Source organism: Myotis lucifugus, unplaced genomic scaffold (assembly GCF_000147115.1).
Source record: "Myotis lucifugus unplaced genomic scaffold, Myoluc2.0 scaffold_44, whole genome shotgun sequence".
NCBI classification, from domain to species: Eukaryota; Metazoa; Chordata; class Mammalia; order Chiroptera; family Vespertilionidae; genus Myotis; species Myotis lucifugus.
Window position 1 is genome coordinate 4,114,807 of NW_005871092.1, and position 23,055 is coordinate 4,137,861.

The 23,055-nt window shown below is 43.4% G+C and overlaps 1 protein-coding gene and 1 pseudogene across 3 annotated transcripts in view; both read left to right on the forward strand.

Moving 5' to 3' along the window:
- The window catches only part of ACSL5 (acyl-CoA synthetase long chain family member 5), a 46,407-nt gene that overhangs the window by 9,056 nt on the left and 14,296 nt on the right, over positions 1–23,055 (forward strand). For all 3 annotated transcript variants that reach the window (XM_023753359.1, XM_023753360.1, XM_006088129.3), the window contains 5 exons: positions 14,297–14,481; positions 17,640–17,748; positions 21,039–21,103; positions 21,216–21,317; positions 22,609–22,708. In XM_023753359.1, the coding sequence (XP_023609127.1) occupies positions 14,326–14,481; positions 17,640–17,748; positions 21,039–21,103; positions 21,216–21,317; positions 22,609–22,708 (532 nt within the window). In that variant the 5' untranslated portion in view covers positions 14,297–14,325. The remainder of the gene's footprint in view (positions 1–14,296; positions 14,482–17,639; positions 17,749–21,038; positions 21,104–21,215; positions 21,318–22,608; positions 22,709–23,055) is intronic.
- LOC111825877 lies at positions 17,198–17,317 on the forward strand (annotated as a pseudogene).

The window sequence follows — 23,055 nt, forward strand, 5'->3', positions numbered from 1 at the left end:
GGTTTCTGGGCCTGAGCATCTGCCCTAGCTCCCATGTGGGCTGGGGGTTACCCTCCATTTTCATGGAGGACTTTGACTCCTTCCTGGGGTAAGGGCTGCTGAATGACTGAGTGATGGAATGGTTCTGAAGGAGCTGGGTCTGTTTAAGGGCAAGGGCCAACAATCTCAGATGAACTTCAAGGATGTTTAAGGAGCGAGCATTAGGGAGGAACTCCACGGTCGGTGCTTTCTGGCTTCTGTGGGTGTCAACCCTTGTGGAGGTTTGAAAAGTAGGATTGAATCGGTAGCTCCAACATGTAGGTGATTGGTGATCTCTCACAGAGGCAGAGTCTTAGAAATAATTCAATTAAACGTATTTAATTTAATGTTAAAAGTAAAAGGTGGATTTAGAAAAAATAGAAATAGAATCATTGGGTTTGCTTGATCGCTTTTGCTATATTCCAGTATGGGAGGCATGCTCTGGCGGTTCCCTCTAATTTACAAGGGTTTGAGATGAGCTTAGAATAATCTTGGAAGAGGCATGGCATATAAAATGTGGTTGGTATCACTTGTGTGCTTGGTACAATGAAAGGAACAAACCCTAAATAAAACAAGAATCACAGATGCTTTTAGGACAGGCAGATCATATAGCCAAGTAAAGTAAATGGTACATAATAAGATGTCGATGGTGAGGACTCTGGCCTGAAAAACACATTTCAATTTCTTTTCTTTCTTTCTTTCTTTCTTTTTTTTTTTTTTAACAAACATTAACCAGACCAAACAGAAACCAGACCAAACAGAATGTATTAGCCAGGCATTTGACTTAGATCCTAACCTAAAACAGTAATCTCTCCTAGGCTATATTCTAACACCTACAATAAAATCCGTGCATCATTGAGTTCCTAAATGCTAAGTATACAGTGGGGCCACATATTCTGCAAGGGAGGCTGGGGAGTCAGGGGAAGGGAGAGCGTCAGAGAATGAATGAACAGAGGAAAGATGAAGCTAGTTAAACACCAGCTCATCGTAGATACACTTACATTTTTTCTTTTTCTTTTTTTCTTCAATCCTCACCTGTGGACACGTTCATTGATCTTAGAGAGAGAGAGAAGAAGGGAGAGAGGGAAACATTGATGTGAGAGGAAAACATTGATTGGTTGCCTCCCACCCATGCCCCAACTGGGGATCGAACCTGCAACCCAGGTATGTGCCCCAACAGGGAGTCAAACCCGCAACCCTTTTGGTGCATGGGACAACATTCCAACCAACCGAGCCACCCAGCCAGGGTGATACACTCACATTTAATTAAGACAATCTTTTTTTTTTTAATTAAGACAATCTTATGAGGTGGATGGTTTCACCATTTTATGGTTGAGAGCGTAGGCTCAGAGAGGTATGGCAATTTTCCCAAGGTAACAAAGCAGCCAGCTGTCTAATGCTAACACCATGCTCCATCCACTCATGTGTGGAATTAGCCTTTCTTCAGATTTCCTAAAAATTGTATTTGTGATAAGATTCTCATATATGGGAACCGGGGCAGGTGTTAAGTTTATATATTTATTAGATATTTTTCAGGTTGACATTTTTCTGGAACTACAATTATTACAGGACCATTCATTGAATATATTCTATGGGGCAGTGCTGTCCTGTTTTATGGGGCCTTTCTCTTGATATTTAAAATGGTCCTGTGAGGTAGGTACTTTGTTTCATAGGTAGAGAAACTGAGAGTTAGAAAGAAAGAAACTGGATTCGGTGTGCAGAGATTGGAGCTGGACTTTGAACTCTGATGCGTTTAGTTCCAAAGGCAAGCTATGACTCAGTTTCTGAAGAACCTAGTTTAGTGCATGGGCCAAAGAATTGGAAATTGATTGTCCCCTCCTTTGACAATCCTCCCACTTTTTTCAAATCCAGAGAGGCAGAAAGCAGATTGGTGTTTGCCAGGGACTGGGAGGAAAGGGATGGGGAGTAACTGCTAAATGGGTTCAGGGTTTCCTTGGTGGATGACGAAAGTGCTTAGGACCTAGATAGAAGTGGTGGTTGGCCAACATGTCAATGTTCTAAGTGCCACTGAATTGTTCACTTTCAAATGGTTAATTTTATGTGAATTGCACCTCAAAGAAGTCCCCCCACCTCCGGGCAGAGGAATTCCCAAACTAGACTTTGGCAATATTTTAGAAACCAGGAGTGACGTGTCTGCTCCTGTCTGTCTCATATGCCCGGCCAGCGATGCACTGACCCTCATTTGGGATTCAGCCTGGGATGAATCTTGGGCAGCATCTTGCAAGGGCGACGTGTCCCCGGCTGTCCTGAGTTCATCACTGCTCATGTCACACTCTGCTGTAAACTCTGCTATGTCTGTTTCTCCCCTAGGTGACTATGTCCTGAGGTCAGAAATGGGCCCTCACTCCTTCTTTCCTCTGGCACAGGACCTGATATTTCCCAGGCTCTTACTTCATTCATGTTTTTTGAATAAACACATGAGTTTCAGAAGGTCAGGCAGCCCTTGTACTGCTATGGGAAGGCCATGGTACCCCCCTCTTTAGGGAAGCTGGTAGTAGATCTCTGGGTTCCCAGTGGTCTTTCTACTGTAAGAGTTATGAGGTTGTGAAGGCTTGTAGGAGAATGCAGGGGTGGGGTAGGGTGAGAGGAGATGGGTGGGTCGGAGCTCAGAGGTCTACCATGCCCTCTCCAGCTACAAATCCTCTATTTAAATAGAAATGAGTTGTTAAGACCTTTGCACATAAGTTGAAAGATGGTTATAGAACGAAGACCTTGATGATCTCTTCTCATTTGGGATGTCTCAAAATAGAACATCTGATATTGACAATGAGTTGGAAACAGGTGAGTGGAAGGGGAGCTAGTCGACTGAGAACTCCCCATGTGCCCAACAGTGTACCAGAAGGTCCACCCAGTCTCCCATTGGAGTGGAGATTACCACTGGCCCCTTCTTGTACACAGTTGAGGGAAACTTACACTCAGTGACACTGTCACTGCCTGCAGGGCCACACATCTAGTAAGTAGTAGAGCTGTTGCTATGGTACTTGAAAAGGCAATGACCTTAAAAGTCTGCCCTTGGAAAGGAGACTATGGGCAATAAAGCTTATTTGCAAATTGGATCTGGTGACTCCTGACCATTGGCCAAACCAGGTAGCGTGAGGGCTGATTCCACAGAGAGCCCAGGTAGCAAGGTCTCTTTCACAAATTCTTGCATCACCCTGACCTTATCCTGACATGGTGACAGGACCTAGCACTTTGTCCAGCCTATCTTTTTACAGGCTCTCTTATCATATCCAGTAGACCTCTGATACTAGTTTTCCTGACCTCAGTCCTCTCATAAATCACTTGGTCAGCAACAGGCTTGGGGAGCTTTGGGGGTGCAGGCTTTTCCTAAGGGAGGGCTGCTGGACTGTGATTTGTGGGAAACCTGATGGTGATCCAGTTGGATTTGTCACTGCCTGTCACCAGCCTATCGATGAGTGTCTCAACAACTATCCCAGGCTACCCTCCTGGACTGAGTTATTTGATCTGATGAGGACTTTCCTATTAAATACCACTTGGCTCAACTGGCCAAGGCTCTCTGGTGTTTGTGAATTGAAATGACTCCAGTGGTGTGGTGTCAACACCAGGCCCCAGGCACTGTCTCGTTCAGCCTTCTTGGAGGCTTTTTCTTCCTTTTTTTTCCTTTCAACTAAATCAGAAATATCCCTTCTTCATCCCGTCCCCAATGTCCTGCTTGTCCTGCTTTAGTGCCTCTAGCCATATTAGCTGTCACCCACATCTGGGTATCATCCGACCTAATGCAGTGACTGGTATCCATGGAAACAGTAGATGGGGATGGTTTGATGACAGTGACCCTGGCTGGACTCATAACTGGGGGGTTTATATGCCATTGGTGTCATCAATAGGGTCATCATCCTTGATTGATCCTGGGAATGAGACTATTGGCAATAAAGTCAGGGGATCTAGACCCTTGAGGGTCTAGAGCTCCATACCTTTACCTTCACCCACTGCAGTCTACACTAGCCTCTCCCTTCTCCAAATTCATTAGCCCATGTCCCACACACTGAATCCTTCTCTAAGTATTTTCAGTGTTTGATAGACTCGTAAATCCTCAAAGGGCAGAAACTGTATCTTCTAAGTGTTTTTCTCTCGGCCCATGGCACAGTGCTAGGCACACGTGGATCCAAGATCTTTTCTGGCCTTATTAAAAATAAGTTATAAGTCAATTTAAAGTGCAGAGAATAAACAAATCTCTTGCCATACACATACTTCTCCAGCCCACCGGATGCTCTCAAAACTGGGGCACATCCCATAGAGCATGTGTTTACTGCCTGGATAACTGGCTTTATTCCCTACTATGCACTCTACGTGTGCTTTCCCCATGCTGAGCACACTGCCTAGCACATAGTAGGTGCTCAGATAGTCAAATGCTTGCGGAATGAGTGGACCTTGGCTTCATTTGGGTCAGGCTGCTTAGCATTGTCCTTGCCATGGCATGAAGCCCTTGGCTTTGGCATTTCAAAGGAGGGCTCAGCCGATTCTGCCCCTCTCTGCATTGATATGAAGTGACAGGTGCACATCATGTCATTGCAGGATTGAATTCTGAGACCTGTTTTCTTCAACAGATCCCCTTCCCTAGTTACCTTGCTCTGAACTTGTGCCAGTAGTGAGCGAAAGGGCAAGGTGGCCCAGGCACTGTGTTGGGCATAGTGGAATCTGAAAGCCTGGCAGCCTCTGCCTGGAAGTTCTCACGGCCTAAGTTGTTCACAGAATCGCAGGAAGCCTCCCTGAGACCTGAACCCATTCCTCACAACCCTCCTGAGCTCTGGTTCCTGCAGCTTTTCCTGTGCGAATTGGCAGCAAGCTATCCCCAAAGGATATGCAACGAAACCCTAACGATTTATTGCTGGGGTGCCTGCTGGCGGGCCAGGGCACCTGTCCCATGTCTAGCCCTCGCCCTCTTCCTGTCAGCTGCCTTCCATGTTGGAACTGTTAACGTGTGGCCTAGCAATTGGGCTAGAAAGAGTGACATGGGGGAGCTTCCTATCACTTTCCTGTGTTAATTATTGAAACTCTCACAGAATCCGTGGTGTGGAGGTGACTACTGGGCCAGCCTCTGGGGTTGAATAGGGATCTCCTTCGGTAATGCTGTCTTCTTGTCCTGCCTGGCATGGCCCGGGGGAGGTGAGAAGGGCCCTTTCTCCTCTGTCTTGGGCCATCCCCCGGTGTGTGTGCTTCAGAGCAGGCTGGGCACCAGGCCCCCGGAGGAGGAGAGCCACCTGTGCCTGGTGCCCCGGTCCTGCTTGGTGGGGAAGGTTACTGTAAGTCACCTGAGCACCTCTGGTGAGTGGCTGGCAAGTTATCTGTAGGCTCATAGGTCAGGAACTTATGCCAACCTCTTTCCTCAGCAGCCTGAGGCCCTGGGACTGAAATGTGATCTCTGCTCTGGTTTCTTATCTGCTAAAGAAATGAATGAAAAGTGTTTCCACCCCCAGAGCTGCTGTGGGACCGGCCTGCTCCGTGGCTGAGAGCACTGCGCTCACCAGCGCTGGGGAAAGGCGAGTGTGGCTTTGGTGGTGGGGCAGCTGCACGTTTAGAAACAAAGCGAGGCTGTATTCTCAGGGGTGCTGGCAGGAAATGCCGCCCCACCCCCTGAAAGGTGGGGCAACTTCCTCCGTCAGCTGCCAAAGTCCAGGGCTGGATAATTTGGAGTTGTTCACTTTACGGTTTGTTGAGGATAGCATGCATATTTCAGATCCAGTGATAAGTGATACATACTCTCAAGTGTCACTTCCCTTCGGAGACCTACTCTAACCTCCCTGATAAACAACAACAAAACACAACCCTGATGAACCCTCAATCCTCCTTTTCTAGTTTATTTTTTAATTCCATTTTTAAAAATATAATCTAGGTATGGTGTAGGCTTGTTGTCAAACTCTCCAATAAAATACAGCCCCGCCAGGGTGGGGTTTTCAGTGCTGCTTCCCAGCCCCTGGAATGATGCCTGATACACACTCAAGCACTTAAATATCTTTGGCTGATGATCGCACACTCGAAATTTCTGGAAAATCCATTCATGATTTTCCCTCTCCCGTCTGTCTTTTTCTATGAGGAGTATGCATTTAGCAACGCAAAAACATGCACATTGTCTGATCATGGTTGTTGCTGCTTTTCTTTCTACTTTCCATATCAAGGCATACAGATCTTCTTTATTCTTTTCCATATCTGCCAAGAGTTCCACTGTATGGAAGTGCTATGACTTATTTGGTTACTCTCCTGTCAAGGAAGGCTCTCCTGGTCTCTGGCATTATAAACATTTTTCTTCCTTTCTTCCTTCCCCCCTTCCTTCCTTCCTTCCTTCCTTCCTTCCTTCCTTCCTTCCTTCCTTCCTTCCTTCCTTCCTTTCTGTTTTGTTGTTGTTAATCCTCACCCAAGAATATTTTTTCCATTGATTTTTAGAGAGAGTGAAAAGGGAGGAAATTGAGGGGAGAGAGAGAGAAAACAAACAAACAAAACATCGACACATCAATTGGTTGCTTCCAGGCTGGATCAGATCAAACCTGCAACCCAGATACATGCCCTTGACTAGGAATCAAACCTGAGACCCTTGTGTGCAGGTCAATGGATAGCCACTGAACCACACTGTCCAGGGCTATAAACACTTTTATAGATTTAATGATGATGAACAGAAGAGCTGATACCTGAGACTATGCATCAGGCACTGTTCTAAGCACTTTACAGGTACATTAACCCCTTTAGTCATGGGGACAGCCTTCTGAGGCAGAAATTATTACCATTTTCCAAATTAGAAACCATACAGCGGGATCTACCCCAGGTCACAAAGAAGATGACCAAGCAGGGTTTGAGCCCGAGTCGTCTGACTCACATCCTTCACAGGTCCCTTACACAGGCACATGTGATGCACTGGATTGAACTGATATCTTTCTACAGGAAAAATTACTAGCAGTCATTAGGTCAAAGGGCACACATCCTGAATTGTGGTCGAGGGCAAGGGGCGCATCTCTAAGGAGGCTGCACCAAATTTATCTCCATGACTCACAGCACATTTTGCACTATTTCATCATGACTAACCTAAGGAGTGGGGAAAAGCATTTCATTTAAATGTGCATTTAAAAAATTTAATTCTTTATTGTTTAGAGTATCACATATGTCTCCTTCCCCCCCCCCCCATTGACCTCTCCCTGGTAGTTTCCACCCCTACTGTCTGTGTCCATGGGTTATGCTTCTATGCATGCATACAAGTCCTTTGGTTGATCTCTCCCCCCCCCCCCACCCCCTGCATTCCCTCTGAGGTTGGATGGTCTGTTCAATGCTTCTATGTCTCTCAATCTATTTTAGTTCATCAGTTAATGTTGTTCATTATATCCCACAAATGAGTGAGATCATGTGATATTTATCTTTCTCTGACTGCCTTATTCCACTCAGCATAATGCTCTCCAGGTCCATCCATTAAATGTACATGTTTTAAAGCTATAAGTGAAGTTGAATGTTTTTCCCTAATTTTAAGTAACCTGTAGCTGAGATTTTCTCTCCTTAAGAGCCAATGCTCTACCATACCAAGCTTTTATCTGACTGTTTAAGTTTTCTGAAACAGGATCGTTGTCTCAAATCATGTTCTCTTTTATTTCTTAGTAATGAAAAAATGACATTGGATACAGAAGAGTAAAGTGGTGTAAGAAAAGCCCTTAGTTCAGGGCTCTGAGGAAACTGGGTGAAGGCGCTTGATATAGAATGAATATCTGGCTTTCATTCATTGCATATTAAGAAGGCTATCAGACCTTCCAAGTATGCTCATGAAATGATTGGTTTGTAATGTTCTATTGACCTTTTGCTACTACATTGGAATTTGTCTAGAAATATTGACTATGTATTTAAGGACTGAGGTGGTTGTCTCCTAAATGAGGGGTGACAGGAATTTAGGGAAAATAACAATGGAGGCTGAATTGCAATTTAATGCCCAGCCAATGAACCCAAACTTTCATATACAGCCTCTTCAATAACACACTGGCCCCATTGGAGTCATTATGAGTTGTGAAAACTTGCGACCTAGTCTCTAGGAGAAAGTAACTCCAAATGGAAGAATGTGTTAACTAATTGGGTGTGAGAACTTGGGGACTCTGGTCTCCCATTTAATGAGCTTTCTCTTGCCACAGAATAAGCCCATACATGCAAGAGTACAGAGAAACCAATCAAATCCAAATGAGTGTGCCACTTGCTAGGAGGCAGACTTTTTAAAAAATCTATAATTATATTTTACATCTCAATATTTCATAGAAAGTAATTAGTTCTTCAGGCCTCAAAGCAAAGATAATTTGCTTGAATTCCAGAAACCCAGGGTAACAGAACTATTTATTTCTAGGCTGGACTTTCTGGCTACTTACCACTATAGATGACTTTATTTGATAAGATTTATTCTGTAGGTTCTACCAAGTCTGGGGTTGACTGATCCTGAGTGATCCTTGATATGTGTTAGAAATACATTCTTTTTGCCCTAGCTGGTTTTGCTCAGTGGACAAAGCGTCAGCCTGCAGACCAAAGGGTCCCGGCTTTAATTCCAGTCAAGGGCACCTACATCAGTTGGGTTGCAGGCTCCTCCCCACCCGGGCCCTGGTCAGGGCGCATGCAGGAGGCAACCAATTGATGTGTTCCTCTCACATCGATATTTCTCTCTGTCTTTCCCTCTCTTCCACTCTCTCTACAAAAAAATAAATGGAAAAAATATCATCAGATGAGGATTAAAAAAAAGAAAAGAGAAAGAAATACATTCTTTTACCCCCCAACACCCCAACCCCACTACCTTGCCAAAATATTGACTTAGGAGTACTCATCTCAAGATTCCCAGAATGACTTGTGATGATCTAAGTCAGTGATGGCGAACCTTTTGAGCTCGGCGTGTCAGCATTTTGAAAAACCCTAACTTAACTCTGGTGCCGTGTCACATATAGAAATTGTTTGATCTTTGCAACCATAGTAAAAAAAAGACTTATATTTTTGATATTTATTTTATATATTTAAATGCCATTTAACAAAGAAAAATCAACCAAAAAAATGAGTGTCACAGGTTCACCATCACTGACCTAAGTTTAGGGAGTTTGGGGGAAGTTTTACTAAGGAAAAAATGGGTTCACTAAGAGTCTTTAGAACAGACAATTCTGAACCAGAAAACTGGTCATTTATTTAGCAGCCACTCATTGAAAGTTTACTGTGTTGTGTGCCAAGCACAGTGCAGGCACTGGAGGCACTGAAGTGAACAGAAGAAGAATCCTTGTTCCAATTAGAACATCAGTTCCGTAGGGTCAACAGATGATAAGGGGCCAGGGCTATTTTGGAGAGCGAACGGTGTCACGGAAAAGAGAGAGCAAGGTTCATGGTAGTGACTGGGGTAAAAGGAATAATATTTAATAGAGTGATCAGAGCAAACCTCTGAGGAAGTGGCATTTGAGTTGAGACCAGACCTATAAGCCTATGTAACCATTGCAGATCTGGGGAACAGTGCTCCAGGCCAAGGGAAGAGTAAATACAGAGACTCTAAGGTAGAAATGAACTTATGGTTGATCAAAATTTGAATGTTAGGGTAGAAGGGGCCATTTAGGGATTTTATTCAAAGAAAATTAGACGTAATGAAGAAATACTGTTCTAAATCCACAAAGAAGAAAAACCCAAAGCTGAATATGGGGTGATCATAACCTAGACACCAAGGCTGGCCCTGGGAGCTTGCTCAGGGGTCTTTCAGCTAGCTCAGGAATTAAACAGGATAGGTGCCAGAAGATGAGCGACATGGCTATGGCCATCCATACCACCAGACAATGGAAGGCCCTGGAGTGAATCAAGGGGAATGGCTGGGGGCAAATTGGCACCCAGGGGTGTGGGTCAGAGGCATGTCACTGTGACCACATCAGAGTGGAGGAAGCTTTCCACTTGGAACCTTCCTAACACGCACTGTGGCTTGCTCCACCACCTTCAGATAACTTGGAACAGGAACTCCAAGATAGAGCAAAACGCAGCTCTCTTTCCTCTTTTCTTTACCACTATTGCACTTCTCCCTACCCACACTTTCCCAACTAGGAGTGACGTAAAGGGAAGAGGAAATGCTATCTCACCAATTGCTTGCAGGGCATTCTGTGAAGTGGCCAAAACAGAATTGTAATTTGAGTGACACAGGACACACGACGGAAGCAATGATGGCTTTTCCCTCATTCATTTGAACACATATGTGTTAACAATTTCTAAAGGTTGGAATGGTTACCCGAGCTTCCCAGTCAGGTTTGTTTAACCCAACCTGAAGGTCTTACCTTCTCTCAGGCCCTCTGTTTCTCCCAATTATAGTGAGAGTTACATGACAGGGGCACAAATCCTCTCTAGCGGTGGGTAGCATTACAAGGTTAAAAACATGTGTTTAGTGCATTAAAAAGAAGTCTATCAAGATAGTGAAAGGACCACAGAATGGGGGAAAATATTAGAGAATCATAAAGGTCTCTTACAAGCCAAAACCAAAAAGACAAACAATTTAAAAATGGGCAAAGGACTGGAATAGACATTTCTTTACAAAAGAAATGCAAATGGCCAATAAGCAAATGAAAAGATGGGCTAATTTAGCAGCCATACAAAGGGATGAAGAACTGATATATAACATGGATAAATCTTTTTTTTATTGTTGACACTATTACAGATGTCCTCCTTTGCCCACCTCTACCCAGCCCCTGCCCCCCAGGCCTTCACCACATAACTGTCTGTGTCCACGGGCTATGCATATATGTTCTTTGGTTAATCTCTTCCAGTTCCCCCCACCTTCCTCCTCTCTGAAGTCTGTCAGTGTGTAACATGGATAAAAATCTTGAAAATATTATACTGAGTAAAAGAAATCACACACAAAGAGTCACATATTATATAATGCCATTTCTATGAAATATTCAGAATTAGCCAATCAATAGAAGCAGAAAGTAAATTTGAGGTTCCTGAGGTCTGGGAGGAGAAGAGAATGGGGAGTGACTGCTTAATGTGTTACAGGATGTCCTTTCTGGAGTGATAACAATATTTTGGGATTTATTAGAGGTGATGGTTGTACACCTCTAATGGGGTGATGGTAGTTATGAATGAACTAAATGTCCCTAAATTGTACATTTAAAAATGATTAATCCTGTGTTACTCAAATTCTACCTCAATTTTTAAAAATGTGGGGAGGCAGGGAGAGACCGGCTGAAAGTCTGAGCCGATCCTGTTTGAATTGGATACCAGGTCAGTAATAGGAAAGCACACTATTGCAGGTGCCACACAGCGACATCCTTCAGTGGCTTCCGACATCCAGTGCAGGCAAGGTGCTGCTGTTCTCCTGAAGCCGGTCTTGGCATTCATAACACCTCCCCTGTTTGTGAGGAAGTGGTCAGTCTCATTCCATTCGTGGGCAGTATGACTGGAATGTCTAACAGAAGTGCTCATTGACGGACCACAGTCCAGGTTAAACCACATGTGTTTTTGTTAATCCCAAACCAGACACTTACCATTTGAGCCAAGAGTTAAAATGGAGGGTTCATAAAAATCCAGTGTTCCAGGTTTTCTAGGGAGAAAAAAAAATCTGACCATCTGGTGACCTCAAGCTGATATTACTACATGATAACAATCAGTCAAGGTTGACAGCAGATACTGCCTCTCTCTCTCTCTCTCTCTCTCTCTCTCTCTCCCTCTCCCCTTTTCTCTTTTTCTCCCTGTCCCCCCTCTCTCTCCCCTCCCTTTATGCTACCTGCCAGGCTATTGGCCCCTCCCTCATCCCATACCGCCACAACTGAACATAAATTTCACCTTTAGACCCTCTTTAAAGCCGTTGTTTGCCAAGTCTCCCATTGAATCTGCCATCTGTAGGAAGAGGGCAAAGTCCTCAGTGCAACAATGTGTTCTCATAGCTGAGAAGGGGGCGTGCAGGTAAGAACCTCTTAATTGGACAGGGGCACTGGGGCAGAGAGAAGGATCCTGGAGCATAAGACACTACGGGACTGGTGGCAATGTCCCAGGCTGAGGGGAGGGGCTGACGGTGGGCAGGATGGGCGAAGGCAGAGCAGGCTTCTCCTCCCTTTGGCACTGCTTTCTGCTCTGTCAATTTCATAACCCTCCGTCTGCGCCGGCCTCGGTTGGGGTGGCCGGCCTTAGAATCCTGTTCTGTATGGCTGGCTCTTGAACAGGTGCTACCTCCCGGAGAGCCACTCAGCACACAAGTCCAGGTAAGGCTGGATTCAAGAAATCCCTGCTCTCAGAATCCTGGCAGGCAGTCACAATAGCACCTATTGTTACACAAGGTAGCACCTGTGGGGCCTTGCTTTTGTTCTTGCTTTGTTGTCTTTTCCTTCCCCTAAACACAATGTGGAAGAAACCAAGGAGTTGGAGACTGTCATCCCAGTCTCTGGAAGTTCATTCTTCCTCCATAAAATGGAGAGGGACTACTCCAAACTCAGGTGATAACCAATCAGGGGGCAGATAAATGGTGAGTGACTCAGGGTTTCTTGGGACTGTTCTCACTCCCACACCAAATTCCTAAGTTTTACAGCCTCGGTTAGCATGGAGTGAGTGTGTTCCTTAATAGAAAACGTTCTGGATGACAGCTAGTGGCAGCTGCCCCACGGTTCAAAGGGCGATGATTAACTTGATCCGATAAAACGTTTCATTGGACTCGCCTTGCTCTTGTGATTTGAAAAGTGAATGTTTGGCCTCATCTTTAAGATACTGTTTCATAGGGCATTGAAGTAAACTTTGAGAAATGCAAATTCTGAACGTCCTTTGCTGTCACCTGTAAGCTGCCAGACAAATCGGTCTCCTTGAACTTGGGAGTTCTACCCGTGAGTTGTGGTTTTATAGATTTTAATGGGGAAGCAGCAATGAAAATGGTAAATGAACTTGGATAAGTCACTTTACCCCCTGGGAGCTTCTATATTGTTGTCTGTAAAAATGCTACTTTAGGACATTGGTCAGATTAAATTAGGTAATTCATGAAAATAACTTATCCTGTTATTGGTCCAAAATGTGTGGGTCCAACACTTCGAACCGTCAAAATTCAAAACATCAGAGTTCAGGGTCAGGAAAGTTTGATTGATAAGAAGGCGCCAACTGAGAAGATGGGAGAGACCTGGTGGTTCCTCAAATCCGTCTTAAGAAAGTGCAGAGTTCAAGCTTCTTTTATGTCAAGGGAGGGAAAATGAGAGGGGATGTTTTCGTAAATGTCAAGCTCCAAGTAGAATTCCTCTGATGATTACCATATTTATATGCAAGACAAAGCAGGCGCTATTAGTGGGAGGGCCAGGGAACAAGAAAGGCTTGAACTAGGTGGAGTCCAGTGCCTTTCATTCCGTTATAAGCCCAGGGCTTGGCATCAAGTCAGTGCTCCTGTGTTTGCTGCGTTACTATTCTCACTAGTATGAAAGCTCTGAGGCAGGAGTTGGTTCCTAGGACCTGCCCAGACTTTAGTCCCTTCAATTAGCGTAGTTTCAAGGTGTTCCTCTTGGCTGGGAGCGACAATAGAAGATGTGTTGGAAGAAGGCTTTGTCGCTCTTGGTTTCTTGAGATCTCTTCCTGGCCCAAATCTCCCGGGCTCACCTGCCACCATGTGCCAGGCCCATTTTCCAGCACCCTTTCTGCCTACCTGATCATGTGGCCTCCAATAAAAAAATGTTTCCCCCAGAATCCTCAGAGGACAGCACATTGGACCTAGTAAGCCCCTCCTGATGCTTTAAAAAGACAGAAAGCAATGAGCAAGGCATATCGGGCCAGCAGGAAATGTCCTTCATGCGGAGCGCTTGATTTCTAAAATCTGTGGTTTCACCTCACAGAGGTTCCCTCTGCCATTTGGTTCATACTAGAGACATCCAGCTGGAAGGGTCCTTCTTGACCCTCGCCTGCCTGGGCAAAGGGAAGCTCTCTGAAGCGCCATCCTCTGACTGCCAGCTTATGTTGGGTCCAGAAGGCTGCTTCTAGGCTTTGTGGGCCAGAAATAAAGGGAGAGTCATTCCTCAAAATTGTCTGGGAAATGATTAACTTGTTTCCTTTGATCCTTTCCACCTTGTGGGAGGACAGTCAAGTAGCAGCTGGGTACAGTAGAACACATTCTATTATCTTCAACATTGCTAAGGGAAACAGTGCGAAGCGAAAAATAAATCCTGCTACTAGAGAGGTCCAACCCTGGCTTTTCGGAGGAGTAGAAGCCGTGTGTGTGTGTGTGTGTGTGTGTGTGTGTCCTTCTATAAACCTAGAAGGACTGAGTAAAAAGATAAGCCATTTCCTCTAACTTTTTGTTTCCTTCTCTCTTTTTTTTTAGGCCTGCATTTCCTGCTGCTATTCACCAAGATGCTTTTTATCTTTAACTTCTTGTTTTCCCCACTTCCAACCCCGGCACTGATCTGCCTCCTGACATGTGGAGTCGCCATCTTCCTGTGGCTCATCAACCGACCTCGCCCAGTTCTGCCTGCGGTTGATCTGAACCACCAGTCCCTGGGAATCGAGGTAACTAACTTACCTATCACCTTTCAGTGAATCAACATTGATCAAACCCAAACTGTGTGTAACTCCAGACATTGGTATAACTCATGAAGGGGGTAGGGTGTCACATGGGAAAGTAATCCTTTTAAGTTAGTAGTCAACATTTAAACTTCTACTCATGACACATTTTGCTTCATAATAAAAAGGAAAACTCAGCTAGGTCTTAAGACACCAGTAATCCAGATCGGGGTTGTCAAACTACAACCCACAAGGAAAATCCACCCTTTTTCAAATGGGCCTAGCAAGATAAGAATGGTTTTTACATTTTTAAAGGGATATGTAAAAACTAAAACAAGGAATAGATCATGTGTTCCACAAAGCCTATTTACCATCTATCCTTTTACTGTAAAAGTTTGCCAACGTATGATCTAGAGCAGTGGTTTTGAACTGGTGTGGTACAAGAATTTTTTTTATACACCATACCTGATTGTTTAGTCAGTGGCACTGACCTCTTTTCCCTTAGATTTTCAAATATAAAAAAATGACAACAGCCAACACAACAATAGCCATCCAGTGTGAATGAATCAATATTATACCTATGTTTTTTGTCAAATCAGCCAAAAATATATTTTTTAGTAATTAGTTTATGTGTTCTATGAGATGAAAAGGTTTAAAATCGCTGATCTAGATGACAGAGTCAGGACTTTGGGGTTAGGAGAATATTTTTATTGAGATACCCAATGTCTGAAAATGGAATGTGAGTTATTTAGTTAAATTCCAGCTTTGAGTTAATATTCATTCTTAAAACAGGCAGAAGTTGAACCTTTCCCTTCAATTCCCCCAACTTACAGCAAATCATACAGCTTCTTATATCACTGAGCAAAGGAAAAGCTCTAAGAATGTTCTCTTCGTCATATTTCGTCTTCAACCCTTTTCAGAGAAAGAAAGCATTCCCATTCTTTTGTAAAGCTAACCCCCTTCTGATCTTTTATTGAACTTCTTTCCTCTATGTGAGACTCTTATTCAGAGTTAACTGCACTGCCCACCACGTTCCCTTTTATTCTGGTGCATTTGTATGATTGTCCTCTCCCATTGATCCTGCTGCTTCAGGCTACCATCTCTTTCCACTCCTTCCTTTTTCCACCAGAGTTCTTTAAGAGTAGTCTGCTGATATCCTCATTTAAACTTTAACCCACTGATGTCAGACCTTTACTACTACCATCTCCCCAAACTTCTCTGGGTCACTCATAATCTAACTTCCAAATTCAATGGTTTCTCCTTCAACCTTCCTCTCAATTGATTTGGGACTTCTTTTTACAACTTCTCTTTTTGCCTTTCATAACCTTCAACGAAATTTCTTTCTAATTCCAAGACAACCTTTCTTTGCCTCTGAGGTTTTTTCCTCTTCTCAGCCTAGAGTTTCAGCATCACCATCTCTTCATTCCTCTAAAGCAGGGGTCGGCAAGCATGTTCTGTGAAGGCCAGACAGTTCAGGCTTTGCAGGCCATATGGGCTCTGTTGCAACTATTCAACTCTGTTGTTGTTGTGTGAAAGCATCAGACAATATGTAATTGAATGAACATGGCTCTGTTCCAATAAAACTTTATTTGTAAAAGCAGGTTCAGGCCAGATGTGAGTTCAGACCAGAGTCTGCCATTCCCTGCTTTAATTCCTCACATCTGAGAAAATCCTCCCTCTCCTATGACTTGGAAATATACCTAAAAGGCTATGACACCCAAACCTGACTTTCAAGTTCTGACCTTTCCCCTCAGTGACACTCAAGTACCTCAAGGTCAATGAGTCTCTTTATTGCATATCATCTCCCTAAACACACACACACACACACACACACACACACACACACACACACACACACACCATAACCTTTCCTGTTTCCCTTCCTGCTCCATCGTAGTTAAATGCATCTCTTCTTATCCAGTTGCCTAAAGTTGAATCCAAATCACTTTTCATTGTTCCTTCTTCCTCAGCCCATCTCTGAAAACAGATGACAAGACCCTATCTTCCTTTACTAGACAAAAAACTTTTTTTAACCTCTTGACTTAATGTGACATCTCATGGAAATCTTCCCCAATACTCTAGACAATTCAGAGTTCATGTGTTAGCCTGCACTTGAATGGCCCCCTTTTTTGTGCTTATGTAACTGATGCCTGCTTCTCTCTAGACTAACTTTCATGAGGGTTGGACCATGCCTGTAACTCCAGTGCAGCTCCAAAATCCACATGAAGCCCTGGAGTTCCAGCTGACATTTCTAAACACATCCCTAGCCACTCCCTCTTTCTCAAATACCCTGTTCTCTGGCTGCCCACCAGGCTCTGTAGTGTGTTTTCTTGCCCTGGTGCTTTTGTTCAGGCTGCTTCTTCACTCTGAATCATCCTTTTCTCCCCTCTACCAATCCACATCTTCTTGTTCAATGCTTATTTATCTTTAAAGTTTCCATTGAAATATCACTTCTTCTCTCTAGCTTTTTTACTTAATACAGAGTTGGTGTCTTCATTAGTTTCCCAAATATATTTTATTTCAGCATGTACATCACAGTATTATATTTGTGTGTGTTTTCCCTTCTTACCCCCACACTCCAAAAGCTTTCACTTATGAGGTGCTCATGGTCAGCAATTTTGTCTTAACTTACGTTGCATCTATAGTGTCTAGAACACAGTATGAATTTCATAGATGTCTAAACTTGGTATGAATTTTTAAAGGATAAAACATAATATTATATAGATCATTTCAAAGAGAGGTTGTAGGATCAAAACCAGGAACTCTTAATGCTGTGACCTAAGATAGAAGTTCTCTGTAACAGACACTCAATAGTGCTATGTTTTCCTGGGGAGATATAAGGTAAAACAAAGCAAAAACCAAACAAGAAAACCTACATTATCATTTCTTGTGTGTGTTATGTGTGTGTGTGTGTGTGTGTGTGTGTGTGTGTGTTCCTAGAAGGGTGGTGGGAGATGGCTCAAAAAATAACTGTGATAGTCTCTGGGTTTCTATGATGTGGAGACTTCAGTTTTGAGATTAAAGACTTGATTGATTGAATAGGATGGGAGGGGGGTCCCTGAACCTCAATGGTCAGCATTTACATTCCCTTCTATTCAATTCATAAGGGTTTGGAAAGGGTGGTGAGAGACTTGGCTTGCCCTAAATGTGGCCTTACGTCTTAGGGAGGAGCACGGAAGAATGCTCGCGAGAAGAGCAATGAACTCCTAAGCTACTACTTCTCAGATGCCAAGACGATGTATGAAGTTTTTAAAAGAGGACTTGCTGTGTCTGGTAAGCCTGGCAGTCTCACCTGACTTGTGAGAAGACTCAGATTGGGGTGTTGTTCTCTAACTGCTTCCCTGTCTCACTTCTAAACACCTAGTTGTGGTCTGGGTAGAATCCCTACATATGAAATGCAGGGCACATTACCAGTGTTGGAATGGAGGCAGGAATTAGAAAATCACAATATCGGGAAGCAATGCAGGGCAGCCTTGGGTTTGAAATCCAGTCCTCCCATCTCTAGCTGTGTGACCTTGTGCAACCCACTTTGCCGTTCTGAATCTGTCCCTCACAACACAAGAACTTCCCTGCAAGTTGTTGTTACACAGTCAACAATAATGTGCATGAAAGTATTTTTAGGAACTCTCTAGTACGTTAGTACATAGTTGTTTAGGAAGGTGCTCTTCATAAATGCGATTCTCCAGATGCAGGATCGGAGCCAGAATTAGCATTTAGGCCTCCTGACTTCTTACCTTGTCCTGACCCCAATACTACACTATGGCCCCAGGCTGCTACTCTTGGTATCACAGGAGGCAATTATCTTTTGAACTTTCTTAGAAAGAGGGCCACATGGGCTTTAGTAGGTTCACTTGGAATGTATCAAACCTCAGTACTTACATCTTTTATCATTGCACACAATGCTAGGTGCACTGGTTTCCTTTCAAAACCTATTGGCTTATAGCCCTCCCTAGATCTTTTTTCTTTGAGGTGACATTCTGTCCAAGCATAGATTTGTCTATGTGACTTCTTATCCCTCCCTTCTCTTCTGCCTTTAGCTATGACTATGATGTTTAATAGTCAGCTCCTGTCAAGTGCAAATTATGCAATAGGCACTGCTCATATAATATCTACTAATCTTCCCTAAACTTCAGGGATTAGTTACTACCTTCCTCACTTTTTAAAATAAAAAACCAGAGACTTGAAGGTTCAGGAACATTCTGAAGGTGACAGAACTAGAAAATGTTGCATAAGATACTTCATTTAGATATTTTTTTCAATACAAAATTAAAACCAAACAGATAAAGTTAAAATGGCACCTCCTGTCAGCAGACTGGAGCAACCTGGCCTAGCTGTTTCCACAGAAAAATGACACTTCTGATCCCTACTGGGGTTGAATACATCTTTTCACCTCTACCCAGAGTAGATGGTCTTTGTTGAGAATCGCCTGTGAATAACGTTTAAAATGAAGTCCTCTGGCTCCAACTTGTTAAACTGAATCAGAATTCCAGATAGTGAGGCCTAAGAATCTGAATTTTTAATAATGCTTGGTTGCGGGGAGGGGTTTGCATGCTGGAGTTTCAACTCTACCCAGTTCAGGCCAGTGATTTTGCCCAGTTGTTAATGGGTGGACTCTTTCTAGATAGCCACACCTTAAAACACAAGCGAGATCTGAGTTGAGGAAGTTAATCACAGGCTAGGCTATTGCCTGATTAGGACTTGGGCTAATTAGACTGAAGCTGATTAGGACATAGAGTTTAATGAGACCTCAGTTGGTGTCCCTTTGGGCCAATTATTTGACTTGTTCCTCAGCCATGGGCCTCTGCTAGAATTTTCACCTATGGGGAAGTGACAAGGCGATGCAGGGTGGTTTTTTTCCACACTCATCAGCTCTGCCACCTACTGAGTGAGCTTGAAGAAGCTATCCCAGGCCCTTCTGACTCTCAGATATTGTCACCTCTGGGGATAACAATAGTTGCAAAGACCAAGTGAGCGAATGTGCCTCTCATGGAGTAAGCGTTCCGTCAATGGTAGCTATCCCTAGTGATTCATGTCTGTGCAATCTCATTGGTAGACCATTGAGGCAAACAATCTGGGCTGAGCACCTAACGGCACAAGACTTGCCCAGTTTCATGGAAAATTACAGTCTGGAACTTGACTTCTTGAGCTTTTCTGCAGCTGTTTCAGCAGGAAGAAAAAGTACTAGCACTTCCTGTGGACAGTCTCTTCACTTATTTTTATATCTTTCTAATCAGAGCAGCTATCTCTTTCCTGCTTTCTTTCCTTTTTCCTCTGTCACTTAGTCTGGAAGTTTACGTATTTACCTCTGGATTCCTAGTAACACTCTCTCTGAATGCTTCCTTTTGTCAAGACCTGATTCTCTCTCAGCAATTTGGCTAGAGCCACTGTGTCCAATTCCCCTCCCGTGTACTCTTCTATTTATAACTTGGTCTCATTTCGGCCTTTCAGCCAGTTAGGCATGTTCCTTAGCCTCCTATCAACTTCCATGGCTCCTGTGACCGAGCCTCAGCCTTTCAGGAGACACTCTCCTGTAAACAGGCAAAGTACATGAACAGATGAGAGTCAACAAAGTTCAACAAACAAGGGAAAGGTCCCACTTGACTCGCTGTTAAAGAACTGTAGGCTAACGTCTTCATTTTTTAAACCTATCAAACCACAAGACATGTTTCAAAGGGTACTATTTAGTGTCTATGACTTGAAATGTTGCTGGTGGGAAAAAAGAAATTGTCACAATGGGGTGTATGAAGCACTGTGGTGCTACATATAAAAAACCTGAGCTATTCCAACCTCCCTCAGCTCACAACTCAGTCATTTCATTTTAGGAACTCTGTTCTAAGAAAATGCACTAAATTTGAAATGATTAATTTGAAAATATTTTCCATTGGCTTATTTAAGGTGTCAAACTTGAAAATGATCTTAGTAACCACAATGAGAGAAGTAAACTACAGTAGAACCCTTCGTCAGTTGGCCAAAATAAGGCCACTAAAATCTCTACAGAGAATAAGTAATGACATGGAAATGTTTATATCAAACAGAGAAAGGAAGCAGGATAAATGCACACACACATACACACACGCACACACATATCATAACTTTATAGAATATGCAAAGGAACTATGAAAATAATATTACTGTTAATAATGGTAGTTATGTGACATTATTAACAGCTCATATTTTGATTTTTTTTCTATATTTGTATGAGCATACATTTTTGTATTATAGGGGAGATCAATTCAAGATTATCCCTTTCAGGCTGTGTTTACTTGTGGACTTTTACTGGTTCACGTTATGTGGGCTAGTCCATATTCATGCCTGTTACCATGGGGGTCACATATTCCAACACTGAGCCACTCTGTTCTCTAGAATTTCCTACATGTTTCAAATGTAGTTTACTTTTGAGAACTGATTACTTATTGCCTTTGAATTTCCTTGGCACATAAGAGAAGTTCACATTCTAACGAGATTTACAATATGTGGTTTGTATCTTCCTAATTCCCTTTTACCTTCTCTGGTCCAAAGGAGTTGCAAATGAAACTAATCTTCTTTTAATGTTATGTTTTTAGACAATGGGCCTTGCTTGGGATACAGAAAACCAAACCAGCCCTACAGATGGCTGTCCTACAAGCAGGTAAGTGAGGCCCATGTTTGGGATAGATTCTTTTGCTAATGTGATATGCCAAGCTAATGGTCTCCTTTGGGTTTTGACTGCCCCCCCCCTCTTCTTTTTCTCTCTTTTGTAGGTGTCTGATCGAGCAGAGTACCTGGGATCCTGTCTCTTGTATAAAGGATATAAGCCATCACCAGACCAATTTGTTGGCATCTTTGCTCAAAACAGGCCAGAGGTAACCACATTGAAGTTAACTCAAGAAAATGAGTCAGGGCTAAGCCTAAAGACTTTAAACCCACCCCTAATCCAGCTCTCTGACACTTGTTGAGGACTTACCAAAACTATTTAAAGATCTCATATTCTTTCAATATTTTTCCCCTTGAGAGAATTACAGCTCTGGGCCTCCTTAATTCCTGTTTGAATGTGTGGTGTTCTAAGCTAGGTGACTGGACTTCTCTTATTTCCCAGCCCATTAAGAGTCATTTTAAGGCAGCCTGTTTGTTGCATGATGAAAATGAGGCGGCTGAAAGGTACTGGCCGATAAGAGTTTGAGGCTGTTCTAGAAAAGGACGTATTCAAATCAGAATTGGAACTTGCATGTTGTACCAAGTAAACCAAGGCATCCATTGCTATGGAGACTGGCCATTGAAAGCCAATTTTAAACATTACGATGATTGGAATTAATTTGTTACACCCAGCCTCCATGAGGAACTAAACCTAGTGAATTAGCCTGCTAGGGCTGCCATAACAAAATACCAGAAACTGATGATTTAAACAACAGAACTATATTTTCTCACACTTCTGGAGGCTGGAAGTCCAAGATGAAGGTGTCATCCAGTTTGGTTTCTCCTGGGGCCTCTCTTTTTGGCTTGCAGTTGGCTGCCTTCTCATTGTGTCCTCACATGACCTTTTCTGTCATCCCTGATGTCTCTTCCTCTTAGAAGGACACTAGCTATGTTGGATTAGAACTCATTTACCCTTGATCACCTCCTTGGTTTACTTGGTACAATATGAGTGGCATTGGGGGTTAGGACTGCAATTCATCCCATGGCATCTAGACTCATTTTCTCTCCCTCTTCATGCTTCCTGGTGTGTATACATTGACATCATGCTATCCCACCTCTGTTCCCTCCCTGAATACATTCTCTGCCTCCCCCTCCACAACCAAAATGTACCAGTCCTTCAAACCCCTGCCCAATGTTCATCACTTTCCCCAAAGCAGCCCCCGATCCCCTTTACCCCACCCCTGAAAGTGACCTCTGCCTTTCCATAGTTCCTATGGACAGAACTCATCACACTCTACCTTTGTATCCTAGCCCACCTTTGTATTATAGTTAGCTCTGTGCCTCTTATCTCCTTTATTTAACTGTACTTTGAGGCATTAGCTGTGGTAGTCCCTAAGGCCCCACAGTGATTTTTTAAAAACTCAAAGTAACCACAAAATCATTTGTTGGCTAAATGACTAAGTTAATACTTTTCCTCTTTCAAGTGCTCTCTTGTCCTTACTTGACCTTCTCTCCATGCAGTGGATCATCTCTGAGTTAGCTTGTTACACATACTCCATGGTAGCCGTGCCCCTGTATGATACCTTGGGAGCAGAAGCCGTCATATACATTATCAACAAGGGTAAGATTTGGCTATTCCATTACAACTGCTTCTTTCTTAAAGCTGAGTAATTCCTCAAGATCTGCTTTTAAAAATATATATATTTTATTGATTTTTTACAGAGAGGAAGGGAGAGGGATAGAGAGTTAGAAACACCCATGAGAGAGAAACATCGATCAGCTGCCTCCTGCACACCCCCTACTGGGGATGTGCCCACAACCAAGGTACATGCCCTTGACTGGAATTGAACCTGGGACTCTTCAGTCCACAGGCCGACACTCTAGCCACTGAGCCAAACTAGTCAGGGCTCAAGATCTGCTTTTGTTAGCAGACTTGGGATGCTGTGGCCAGAAAAATGCTCACGTCTT